Source organism: Lepidochelys kempii, chromosome 18 (genome assembly GCF_965140265.1).
Source record: "Lepidochelys kempii isolate rLepKem1 chromosome 18, rLepKem1.hap2, whole genome shotgun sequence".
Lineage (NCBI taxonomy): Eukaryota > Metazoa > Chordata > Testudines > Cheloniidae > Lepidochelys > Lepidochelys kempii.
In genome coordinates, this window is record NC_133273.1 from 5,719,881 (window position 1) to 5,732,813 (window position 12,933).

The following is a 12,933-nucleotide window of genomic DNA, read 5'->3' on the forward strand; positions in this document are numbered from 1 at the left end:
TCGGAGCCTGCACAGTTACAGTGTTAATGCTGATCATCATGCAGTTCTCTGGCCCTTTTATCTGTCTGCTGAAAGCCTGAGGCAGGGAATCCCACAGGCAGGTCCAGGGAGACAAGAAAGTTTCCCTTTGTTTGATCTCAGTCCGCCAGCCTTTGTAGTGATGCCATGGGACAGTGCTTGCTGGGGGCACAGGCCATAAGGCGGCCAGACCTCTTGGGTAGCCAGTGTTATGATGCATCCTGGTCCATAGCTAAAACACGAATGCAGCTCCCCTGCAGCTGCACACCACAGCACTGAGGGGGTGTATGTGTAATGTTACTGCTCACCCCCCCCCACCAGAAAACTGGAATATTCCATTATGATTACCGATCCTCCCACCTGGCACACCAATAGGGCATTCCATTATTGCTGCCCCCAAAAATGGCATATTCTATTGCTACCCACCCATCCACCCAACAAAACAATGGGGTATTCCATTATTGTTGCCCCCCACCAACTGAAAAAATGGAATATTCCATTATCGCTCTTCTAATAACCCAGCATAACCAGGGGTAGTGCGTTATCATTGTTCCCAGGCACCCACTGTAACACATTGTCTCTTGATCCTTGTGCAAGCCTCTCCTCCGGGAGAAGATTCCTGTGAGGGGGGGGCCCCGTAATCTAGCCGGCCAAGGCACAGCAAGGTCCGGCATCTGGAAGGTGAAGCGAGATACATTAAAGTGGAAATGGGTTAATTAACCACAGGAACAGCTTGCCTAGGGATGTGGTGGATTCTCTGTCATTTGGGGTCTTTAGATCGAGAGTGGGCATCTCTTATCTCAGTGCTCTGGGCTGGATGGGGTCTCTGGCCTGGGCTATCGAGGTCAGACAGGATGATCAGAACGGTCCATCCACCCACAATGACACTGGAGTCTTTCATTGGTACCCTCTCTCCTTGTGACAGTGGCATGTTCCATTGTGCCTCCCTACATCCATCCACAATGATGGAGTGAAAAGATAGGCAGCAGCAAGGAGTGTGCCTGGGGCCCGAGGATGCCAGCTGTGCAGGTGGGGGGCTCTTCCTGCCCCTGGCACATAGCCTGGCCTGGCTGATGATTAGCTAGACAGACTCTTCTGCACTCTGGTGCCGTGGGCTGGCAAGGGTGTAACTGAGGCCCCATTGACAAGAAAGGTTTGTGAATCTGCTCTACCTTTGTGAACCCAAAACAGAGAGAGCAGCACCCATGGCCTGGGACAGCAGGAGGTTGCTGCCCCTCCTTGCTAGGAAACAGAATGAAGTTCTGGGACAGATTGTGCTTTAGTGTGGGGCAGTCAGACGGGTCAGTGCTGTGCCGGGGCCCTGGGCAACTGGACAGCGAGGTCCTGCTCTCGGGGAAGGTGCTAGACAGCTGGGCTGCCCTCTGAGCGTGTGCCTAGAGACCCCAAGATTGGGGCAATGGCTGGACTCCGAACAGGCTCTGGAAGTTCCAGAGATCCAGGGATCCAGATCCTTGGATTCCCAGGCTGCAGCATGGCTCGATCTGTCACTGGAGACAAGTCCACTTTCTGATGTTCTGTCGTCTTCATTCTCAGCCCCGTCCCAGGTGGTGGTGCTTCGCCAGGAGAGCACGGGTCAGAACAGCGTTACGCTGCTGTGGCATGAGCCAGACCAACCCAACGGCATCATCCTGGAGTACGAGGTCAAGTACTACGAGAAGGTAACAGCAATTTGCTGGCCCAGCCCCGCAGCCTGGCCATGGTGCATTAAGCCAGGGTTATAGTTTAGGCTACTGTTTGCATGGTGTAATTACTGTTAACAGCCAGACACATAGAGAGAGTGACTTCCAGGCTCCTCCCCAGGCCCTGCACTCTCTCAGTGAGATCTTTGCCTTGCTCTCCAACAGGACAAGGAAATGCAGAGTTACTCCACTCTAAAATCCAAAGGCACAAGTGCGACTGTCTCTGGGCTCAAGCCTGCAACGCGCTACATCTTCCAGGTTCGGGCGCGGACCTCTGCCGGCTGTGGGAGGTTCAGCCAGATGGTGGAGGTGGAGACCGGGAAAGCAAGTGAGTGCACGAGAGGATGAGGTCGGGGAGAGAGCGGAAGTGCGTGCCTGGGCACGAGGGTTAAAGTGCACACCCAGACGCACAGCACTTGGTCAGGGGGCTGTTTGCTTTTGACTTCGGCCGGAGTGGGATCCGCTGCACAGTCAGTCGGTGGCTGAAGGGAGAGGAGTAAGGGAACGGGGAGGTGAGGGCTGAGTCAGAAGGGAGTGGTGGTTCTGCTGACCTGGAAGCCAGGCTGGGAGTGCCAGGCACTGATGTTGGTGCAGCAGCTGGCATCTGGGTGGAGGGGTTTGCTTGGGGGATTATGAGCAGCTGGAAATGGATAGTGGCACATGATAGTGTAAGCAGGTGTGAGATGGGGAGGGAAAGCTCGGGGGGCAAGGGCCTGGGACACTACACTGTAGACTAGGAGAAAGGCAGAAGAGACCTCATTGGGTCTGCCTTCCCTGCAGAGCTAGCCCAGCTCTTAGCTGGGCGTTGCTTCGAACCCTGCCCACCATCCGCACACAAACCCCTCTGACCTTCGGGTGGCCACTGACACATCCCAAGAATACAGGACTTCCCCCCTCCCCTGCCTGCATCCACCTGCCCATCTGTGTGGGCCCTGGCTGAGTCACTCTGCACGGAGATGCTGCCCCCACCCCTGTTCCCACCAGTGTCCTCCTGTATCCACAGTTTCTTCCTCTCTCCTCTCATTTTCCCTGGACAAAGTCATGTGTGGTGCTGCGTCTCTCCCGGACAGGGCCAGTGCTCCACAAAACCAGGACTATCTGGCTTCAAATCGGACGAGTGGCCTCCCGAAGTGTGATTGCTCTTTGCAGTGAGGATGCAGGTGAAATCACTGCGGTGTGACATCCTCCAGGGCTTTCCCACAATCCTGCCGTGTGCCCAGAAGGATAGACAAGTACTCCCACAATGCACTGGGAAAGACTCACAGAGCGTCCCAATTTACTGCAGCACAAAGAACCACGGGACGTGCCCCCAGAAATCCTAGCGACCTGGTGAGAGCATGGGAACCCGGGCAGGGCTTTGCAATGCTTGCTGCTCCCTGCAGGAATTGCCGAGTCGCTCTGTGGGGAGGAGCGACACTGCAACTGTCAGACAGAGGGAACAATTCTCCCAGGGCTCCTCACGCCCTGAGAAATGCCATTGCAATGATTAGCGCAAGGAAGTGGCAGCCAGCACTGCCGGGTTCTGCACTCACCTTTGCCACACGTTTGCTGTGCCACACTGCCCAGTCTAGGTCCATGCCTCAGTTTCCCCATCTGCAAAGAGGTCCCTACATAGGGGGTCAGGAAGATTAATTCCTTTCCCATCAAGATCCTCAGTGGAAGGTCTGGCAATGGGGCAGAGTGTTATATATTATGGAATGTAGGTTTACAGAGGCTGGGTTAGTGGGTGCCTCACACCAAGCACATGCCCCTTGAGTTCCCCTTCTGTGATGTTTCTCTTCCAGTAGCTCTCAGATATGACACCATGACAATCATCTGGATCTGCCTGACCCTGATAACTGGCCTTGTAATCCTGCTGGTGGTTCTGATCTGCAAGAAGAGGTAGGAGACCCGCAGAGGTTACTGCATGCTGAACTCAAAGACACTTCATGTTGGCTCCCCCTAGAGCTAGGGCAAGAGGCTGCCTTAGCGCCACACCTGGGGATTCTGTTCGGTCTGCCTGACAGGGAGTGGAGCATCGTTGAGAGCAGCGGTGGTGGAGACAGAATGGCAGGGAGCAGGAAGCAAACCAAGGAAATGATCTAAGAGACCAGAGTGGTCCTGGGGAGAGTTAGATCAGATAGACAAGAACAGGGCTCCTGGTCACCTCAGGAGTGTGACACAGGAGAAGGGGGACCTGGAGCTGATCTGAAATAGGCCTGTTGGGAAAGCAATAGTCTGGTAGCACCTTGCTAGGACCGGGTTTTAGTGTCAGTATAAAGCAGGGATAGTCAGTCAACAGGCAGACCACGGGCCAAATCCGGACCACTAAGCCAAATCTGGACCGCCAGGCACTTTTGAACATCCCCTGAAATCTTTTCATTTATTTATTATCATTATTGGCTTGTTTATTACTTTCTCTAGAATCTGGACTGTGACTATACCTTGGCCAAGACATTTGGACCTTGACAAAAAATAATTGACTACGCCTGGTGTAAGGTTTTTTTTGTGGATTCTGAATCTCAAGACCCTAAGTTCAAAGAAACTGCCTGATGATACCTTGTCACTATTGAGCATTTTGAAATATGAGCCAGGTGGCAGTGAAAGCATTTTCATTGAAGTTCAAATATTTTTAATGAAAACTGCACACTAATGTTTGGTGATGGAGCTAGGAGGTACATATGTGATGTCTGTATTAGAGTTTGTACTAGCTGTGTACCTTTCTAGCAAACGCCCTCCTCCCCCAAACTGAGACTCAAGGTATTTTCTTCCTGTACTCTCTGAGCATGCTCACAACAAATTCTTACATCTTCACTCATGCGAATTAATTTTCAAATACTGGACAATTATAGACATTAATCAATTATAAACCAAACACTCACCACACACCAAACACAATACAGGAGATCCACACAGGCAAAATGAAGTCGAGGATTGCTGCAGATGTAATATACAGAGAAGCCATAAGTAAGAAGCTAGACCTGTGCATTGATCCCTTAAACGCCACTAGGCTCTCAGAGGCATTAGTAAATATTGACAGTGGTAGAGTAGCACAACCATCAATGTAGACAACTCACTTACAGCTGGAATTTTCCAAATGCGTGAATTTGAACATTGCTGGCCCTCCCTCAGGTTCTGTGACACAATACCAAGGAGAGCAGAGACACTGGCAGTGCGAAAAGCATGCACAGGTTGGGCCAACAAAGATATTTGACACTGAGCTTATCTATGGAAGAGTGATAGGCCTACAAGCAAGTTCATGAGAGGTTGACATCAAGAATATTTTGACAGGTGATTGGTTCCTGTACCGACATCAGCGTTCGCTGCCTCTGGTGACAGGATTGCCGAGGCTAAATCTAAGCTAAAGAAGCAGCTGCAGACAGAGGTGTCAGCTAGACATCCTTCCTAAGAAGTCCTCTGCACAGTCACTGACAGTTCTGCCATACACTTGCCAGCACGTGGTATCATCAAGGGCTTTGTGACAAATTTCAGAATCTATACTGAACACGAGCTAGCAGCAGGTGATGTATACTTTGTCTCGGACACGTGCAAATCCTTCAGCACAGTGAGAGTCACAAAATCGAGCACAGCTACAGAAGCATCATTTAAGGACAAATGCATAGGTACCTCCGCAGAAAGTTGTCTTGACAGTTAATGAAAATAAAGAGTTTGTTTGACATCATTTGAGCAGAATTATTAAAGGCAGAGAAAACACCTGAGCTGAAATAAACCAGGGGGGTGCGGAGGTCAACAGAGGAGATATGGTCACCTCGCATGAGGAAGCAAAGAACATCCTCAGACATCAAACAGTGATGGTTGCAAAAGAGAAAGTGGTGGAAAAGTCGGTATTATCAGATGACATTGATGTATTTCTCTTACTCTTGCATCATTACCTTGAACAGAGCCTAACATATTTAGTGATTATGGAACCCAGAGTCCAAGAGAGAGTTGTAATAGACATCCATGCTACAGCAGAGCAGCACCGGAACATTGCACCAGGCCTGTGCGCTGTCCGTGTGCTCAGGCTGTGATACAGTAGCTTCCTATTTTGGCCTCATCAGAATGACTCTGTTGAAAATTCTGCAAGCTGGGTCCTCCCTCTCTCTGCTGGGTGACACCAGTGCCTGCTGACGCTGGATAGGCACCCAATTCCTGGCTGGATGCTACAGACAATCAAACTGGGCCCCATGTTAGAAGCATGGCAGAAATCATGGGCAGCGAAAATTGGCAAAGGTACCATATCAAAACCAAAGCTCGGCTCCTTACCACCACCAAGCGAAGCACTTATAGGAAATGTCAAATGAGGACATATTCAGGTGCTTTGGATCTAGCTGCCCCACCGCTGGATCCACTGCAGTATGGATGGATGGATACGCGATGATAGTTCCAAGTCTCCATTTTCAAAAACTGTACCAGACAATGGCGCACAGATATTTTGAAGTTAATCGAGGGTAATGGACCTTGTAATCTATGAGCCAGATTGCCAGGAACCATATTCTGAACATGCTCTGGAGGTGTGGAGTGAGTAGTGACCTGACAAAATCAGCATTTGCAGATGAAAACAGGGATGACAAGTAGTGACCTGTATTACTCATGTTGGGACACTCCGCTGTTGTTGGAATGAGACAGAACACCAGTAATCATTTATAATGTCTCCATAATGAAGTATTTGGTTACAATTATTATTATATTTACCATTTTGCTGAATAGACACGTTTATGGTGTCTATAGTCCAGCCCTCTGTGGAGAAAGAAGTGGTTCGGGACTATTTAGAAAAGCTGGACGAGCACAAGTCCATGGGGCCGGATGCGCTGCATCCAAGAGTGCTAAAGGAGTTGGCGGATGTGATTGCAGAGCCATTGGCCATTATCTTTGAAAACTCATGGCGATCGGGGAAAGTCCCGGACGACTGGAAAAAGGCTAATGTAGTGCCCATTTTTTAAAAAAGGGAAGGAGGAGGATCCTGGGAACTACAGGCTAGTCAGCCTCACCTCAGTCCCTGGAAAAATCATGGAGCAGGTCCTCAAGGAATCAATTTTGAAGCACTTAGAGGAGAGGAAAGTGATCAGGAACAGTCAGCATAGATTCACCAAGGGCAAGTCATGTTTCACTAATCTAATTGCTGTCTATGACGAGATAACTGGCTCTGTGGATGAAGGGAAAGCAGTGGACGTGTTGTTCCTTGACTTTAGCAAAGTTTTTACACGGTCTCGCACAGTATTCTTGCCAGCAAGTTAAAGAAGTATGGGCTGGATGAATGGACTATAAGGTGGATAGAAAGCTGGCTAGATTGTCAGGCTCAACGGGTAGTAATCAATGGCTCCACGTCTAGTTGGCAGCTGGTATCAAGTGGAGTGCCCCAAGGGTCGGTCCTCAGGCGGGTTCTGCTCAGTATCTTCATAAATGATCTGGAGGATGGTGTGGATTACACCCTCAGCAAGTTTGCAGATGACACTAAACTGGGAGGAGAGGTAGATACGCTGGAGGGTAGGGATAGGATACAGAGGGACCTAGACAAATTCGATGACAGAACAAGGAGTAATGGTTTCAAGTTGCAGTGGGGGAGGTTTAGGTTGGATATTAGGAAAAACTTTTTCACTAGGAGGGTGGTGAAACACTGGAATGCATTACCTAGGGAGGTGGTGGAATCTCCTTCCTTAGATATTTTTAAGGTCAGGCTTGGCAAAGCCCTGGCTGGGATGATTTAGTTGGGGATTGAGCAGGTTGCACAGCAGAGCCAAGAGGCCAGTGAAGAAGCTTGGCAACATGTGACCTCCAGAAGAAGAAGGGGGAATGTCCGGGTTCCAGCAACGTGGACACAGGTAACTAACCGCTTTCATGTTCTCTCCACAGGTACCATTGCGGAGAGTGGACCAGATGATACGTCTGGGGGGAGAAAGCAGAAGGAGACTCCGCTGGTTGGAAGGCATGAGATGCACTGTCCTGAGATGGGGGGTTCCACGACCACCACTCCCAAGAGAAGGAGGCGGGTGGTGGTGGTCGGGGACTCTCTCCTCCGGGGGACTGAGTCATCTATCTGCCTCCCTGACCGGGAAAACCTAGAAGTCTGCTGCTTGCTGGGGGCTAAGATTCGCGATGTGACGGAGAGACTGCCGAGACTCATCAAGCCCTCGGATCGCTACCCCTTCCTGCTTCTCCACATGGGCACCAATGATAGTGCCAAGAATGACCTTGAGCGGATCACTGCGGACTACATGGCTCTGGGAAGAACGATAAAGGAGTTTCAGGCGCAAGTGGTGTTCTTGTCCATTCTCCCCGTGGAAGGAAAAAGCCTGGGTAGGGACCGTCGAATCGTGGAAGTCAACAAATGGCTACGCAGGTGGTGTCGGAGAGAAGGCTTTGGATTCTTTGACCATGGGATGGTCTTCCATGAAGAAGGAGTGCTGGGCAGAGACGGGCTCCACCTTACGAAGAGAGGGAAGAGCATCTTTGCGAGCAGGCTGGCTAACCTAGTGAGGAGGGCTTTAAACTAGGTTCACCGGGGGAAGGAGACCAAAGCCCTGAGGTAAGTGGGAAAGCGGGATACCAGGAGGAAGCACAGGCAGGAATGTCTGTGAGGGGAGGGCTCCTGCCTCATACTGAGAATGAGGGGCGATCAGCAGGTTATCTCAAGTGCTTATATACGAATGCACAAAGCCTTGGAAACAAGCAGGGAGAACTAGAGGTCCTGGTGATGTCAAGGAATTATGACATGACTGGAATAACAGACTTGGTGGGATAACTCACATGACTGGAGTACTGTCATGGATGGTTATAAACTGTTCAGGAAGGACAGGAAGGGCAGAAAAGGTGGGGGAGTAGCACTGTATGTAAGGGAGCAGTATGACTGCTCAGAGTTCTGGTATGAAACTGCAGAAAAACCTGAATGTCTCTGGATTAAGTTTAGAAGTGTGAGCAACAAGAGTGATGTAGTGGTGGGAGTCTGCTATAGACCACCGGACCAGGGGGATGAGGTGGATGAGGCTTTCTTCCGGCTGCTCGCAGAAGCTACTAGATCGCACGCCCTGGTTCTCATGGGGGACTTTAATTTTCCTGACGTCTGCTGGGAGAGCACTACAGCGGTGCATAGACAATCCAGGAAGTTTTTGGAAAGCATAGGGGACAATTTCCTGGTGCAAGTGCTAGAGGAGCCAACTAGGGGGGGAGCTTTTCTTGACCTGCTGCTCACAAACCGGGAAGAATTAGTAGGGGAAGCAAAAGTGGATGGGAATCTGGGAGGTAGTGACCATGAGTTGGTTGAGTTCAGGATCCTGACACAGGGAAGAAAGGTAAGCAGCAGGATACGGACCCTGGACTTCAGGAAAGTAGACTTTGACTCCCTCAGGGAACGGATGGGTAGGATCCCCTGGGGGACTAACATGAAGGGGAAAGGAGTCCAGGAGAGCTGGCTGTATTTCAAGGAATCCCTGTTGAGGTTACAGGGACAAACCATCCCAATGTGTCGAAAGAATAGTAAATATGGCAGGCGACCAGCTTGGCTCAATGGTGAAATCCTAGCGGATCTTAAACATAAAAAAGAAGCTTACAAGAAGTGGAAGATTGGACATATGACCAGGGAAGAGTATAAAAATATTGCTCGGGCATGTAGGAATGAAATCAGGAGGGCCAAATCGCACCTGGAGCAGCAGCTAGTGAGAGATGTCAGGAGTAACAAGAAGGGTTTCTTCAGGTATGTTGGCAACAAGAAGAAAGCCAAGGAAAGTGTGGGCCCCTTAATGAATGAGGGAGGCAACCTAGTGACAGAGGATGTGGAAAAAGCTAATGTACTCAATGCTTTTTTTGCCTCTGTCTTCACTAACAAGGTCAGCTCCCAGACTGCTGCGCTGGGCATCACAGCATGGGGAGTAGGTGGCCAGCCCTCTGTGGAGAAAGAAGTGGTTAGGGAATATTTAGAAAAGCTGGACATGCACAAGTCCATGGGGCCGGACGCGTTGCATCCAAGAGTGCTAAAGGAATTGGCGGCTGTGATTGCAGAGCCATTGGCCATTATCTTTGAAAACTCATGGCGAACGGGGGAAGTCCCGGATGACTGGAAAAAGACTAATGTAGTGCCAATCTTTAAAAAAGGGAAGAAGGAGGATCCTGGGAACTACAGGCCAGTCAGCCTCACCTCAGTCCCCGGAAAAATCATGGAGCAGGTCCTCAAAGAATCAATCCTGAAGCACTTAGAGGAGAGGAAAGTGATCAGGAACAGTCAGCATGAATTCACCAAGGGAAGGTCATGCCTGACTAATCTAATCGCCTTCTATGATGAGATTACTGGTTCTGTGGATGAAGGGAAAGCAGTGGATGTATTGTTTCTTGACTTTAGCAAAGCTTTTGACATGGTCTCCAACAGTATTCTTGTCAGCAAGTTAAAGAAGTATGGGCTGGATGAATGCACTATAAGGTGGGTAGAAAGTCGGCTAGATTGTCAGGCTCAACGGGTAATGATCAATGGCTCCATGTCTAGTTGGCAGCCGGCGTCAAGCGGAGTGCCCCAGGGGTCGGTCCTGGGGCCGGTTTTGTTCAATATCTTCATAAATGATCTGGAGGATGGTGTGGATTGCACCCTCAGCAAATTTGTGGATGATACTAAACTGGGAGGAGTGGTAGATACGCTAGAGGGCAGGGATAGGATACAGAGGACCCTAGACAAATTGGAGGATTGGGCCAAAAGAAATCTGATGAGGTTCAATAAGGATAAGTGCAGGTTCCTGCACTTAGGACGGAAGAACCCAATGCACAGCTACAGACTAGGGACCGAATGGCTAGGCAGCAGTTCTGCGGAAAAGGACCTAGGGGTGACAGTGGACGAGAAGCTGGATATGAGTCAGCAGTGTGCCCTTGTTGCCAAGAAGGCCAATGGCATTTTGGGATGTATAAGTAGGGGCATAGCGAGCAGATCGAGGGACGTGATCGTCCCCCTCTATTCGACATTGGTGAGGCCTCATCTGGAGTACTGTGTCCAGTTTTGGGCCCCACACTACAAGAAGGATGTGGATAAATTGGAGAGAGTCCAGCGAAGGGCAACAAAAATGATTAGGGGTCTGGAACACATGACTTATGAGGAGAGGCTGAGGGAACTGGGATTGTTTAGTCTATGGAAGAGAAGAATGAGGGGGGATTTGATAGCTGCTTTCAACTATCTGAGAGGTGGTTCCAGAGAGGATGGTTCTAGACTATTCTCAGTGGTAGAAGAGGACAGGACAAGGAGTAATGGTCTCAAGTTGCAGTGGGGGAGGTTTAGGTTGGATATTAGGAAAAACTTTTTCACTCGGAGGGTGGTGAAACACTGGAATGCGTTACCTAGGGAGGTGGTAGAATCTCCTTCCTTAGAAGTTTTTAAGGTCAGGCTTGACAAAGCCCTGGCTGGGATGATTTAATTGGGGATTGATCCTGCTTTGAGCAGGGGGTTGGACTAGATGACCTCCTGAGGTCCCTTCCAAACCTGATTTTCTATGATTCTATGATTGGTCCTGCTTTGAGCAGGGGATTGGACTAGATGACCTCCTGAGGTCCCTTCCAACCCTGATATTCTATGATTCTATGATTTGTTGAATATTTTTCACATAATAAAAAGTGGTCACTGTCTCAAATGACAATTAAGATCCATGCTATACCCTCAGCCCTCCACCTCATGTGCCCTATTATTCAAATATGTGTTGTTATTGACTGATATTGCAAATGTTAAATACATGGATTTCATATATTAGGACTCTGCTGCTTTGATTTTGTCTGCTCCAATTCATGTGAAATACTGCTGATTATGGGAGGGCTGGCAAGGGTGGGATGAAATGCTGATGTTTCAAAATGCTCAACAGTGACAGTGCCATTAGGCAGTTTTGTGTAACTTGTGGTCTAGAGATACAGAAGCCACAAAAACACCTTTTCTGGACCCTAAATCGAGGTTGACCAGAGGGGCTGCCAGACTGCGATGGGGCTACAGGTCACGTGCAGCGGACAAACTCAGAGCAGGGAAGAGCAGATTATCATTGTGAGATGGGGGGATGGATGGACTGGTGTTCTCTGAGCTGGTTGCTGTTGAACTGTGGACGTGGTACACAGGATATCCTGGTCTGGGCAAACTGAAAGCTGGAGGCGGGGGGTGAACATCAGCAGTGCAGCTGTTGTGTGCCCTGCTGTCAGTGGGGGACGGGGTGCAGCAGTCGCAGTCAGCTCCAGCTCAGCTTCTGGGTGAATCTCTGGTACTGCGCCTTGCTCACTTGCAGCCCTTCCCAGGAACCCGCGCCTGAGTGTATGTGAGATGGGAGGCAAAACTGATGGATCAGGAGTCTTCCCTCTGCCTCTTCTGTCTCCATGGCAGGCACTGTGGTTACAGCAAGGCTTTCCAGGATTCAGATGAGGAGAAGATGCACTATCAGAATGGCCAGGGTAGGTAGATGGAGATGTGTCTGGGGTCAGCTGTTCTCTGCCTCTCAGCAGGGGCTGAGTTTTGGGCCAGCTACTTTCTTTGTCCCTCTGGGTATCTGCACCCTTGGGCAGGTCTCGAGAGGTCTGTGTTCTGAAGGGGGAATTTGGCTTTCCCTGGAGTTGGGTGCCAGAGAGCAGGTCCTCACTGACTGGGGCATCTCTCCTCTGTATGTGGCCCTAAGGATTCCTGCCGCCTCTCTGGCTCCCAGGCGGCATTGCTGTTTGCTGTTGGAATGACCTCGCTTTTTATTTCCCCACTGAACTCTAACAGTGAAGTTCCCTGAGTCAAAGTTCTACGTGGACCCACACACGTACGAGGACCCCTGCCAAGCTGTGCACGAGTTCACACGAGAGATCGAGGCCTCAAGGATTAAAATTGAGAAAGTCATTGGGTCCGGTGAGTACCCTGGCTCTGTGCGTTTCACACCCTTAGAACTTCCTTCAGAAACCCATTTCTTCCCGTGGGCTATGGTGCTAATGTTTGTGCAGTACTCTGGAGACTCAAGGGACTAAATAAATACAGCTCGTGCTGAGTGTTATGATGATCCTCAGTGAGGGTTTAAGCCATTCCATAGCTTTCTGAGCACAAAAAGCATGTGCAGAATTTTTTAATGTATGAAATGAACCATCCCGAGCCAGATGCTCAGCTGGTGTTAATCGGTGTAGCTCAGCTGCAGCCAATGGAAGGACACCGACTTGCGCCAGCTGAAGTTCTGGCTGTCCATGCACGGGTGTCTCCTATGCTGCTACCTTGAATTCCACCCCCAAAGTACATGTCCGGGCTGAGAAGATGCTGGAGCCA

General features: G+C 50.0%; 1 protein-coding gene across 2 annotated transcripts in view; it reads left to right on the top strand.

Annotated features, from left to right (window-relative positions):
• The window catches only part of EPHA8 (EPH receptor A8), a 101,003-nt gene that overhangs the window by 61,963 nt on the left and 26,107 nt on the right, over positions 1 to 12,933 (top strand). Inside the window, exons 5-9 of one of the 2 annotated variants that reach the window (XM_073316605.1) lie at positions 1,573 to 1,697; positions 1,884 to 2,046; positions 3,503 to 3,599; positions 12,025 to 12,092; positions 12,403 to 12,528. In XM_073316605.1, the coding sequence (XP_073172706.1) occupies positions 1,573 to 1,697; positions 1,884 to 2,046; positions 3,503 to 3,599; positions 12,025 to 12,092; positions 12,403 to 12,528 (579 nt within the window). The remainder of the gene's footprint in view (positions 1 to 1,572; positions 1,698 to 1,883; positions 2,047 to 3,502; positions 3,600 to 12,024; positions 12,093 to 12,402; positions 12,529 to 12,933) is intronic. The other variant, XM_073316606.1, reaches the window with a different exon arrangement.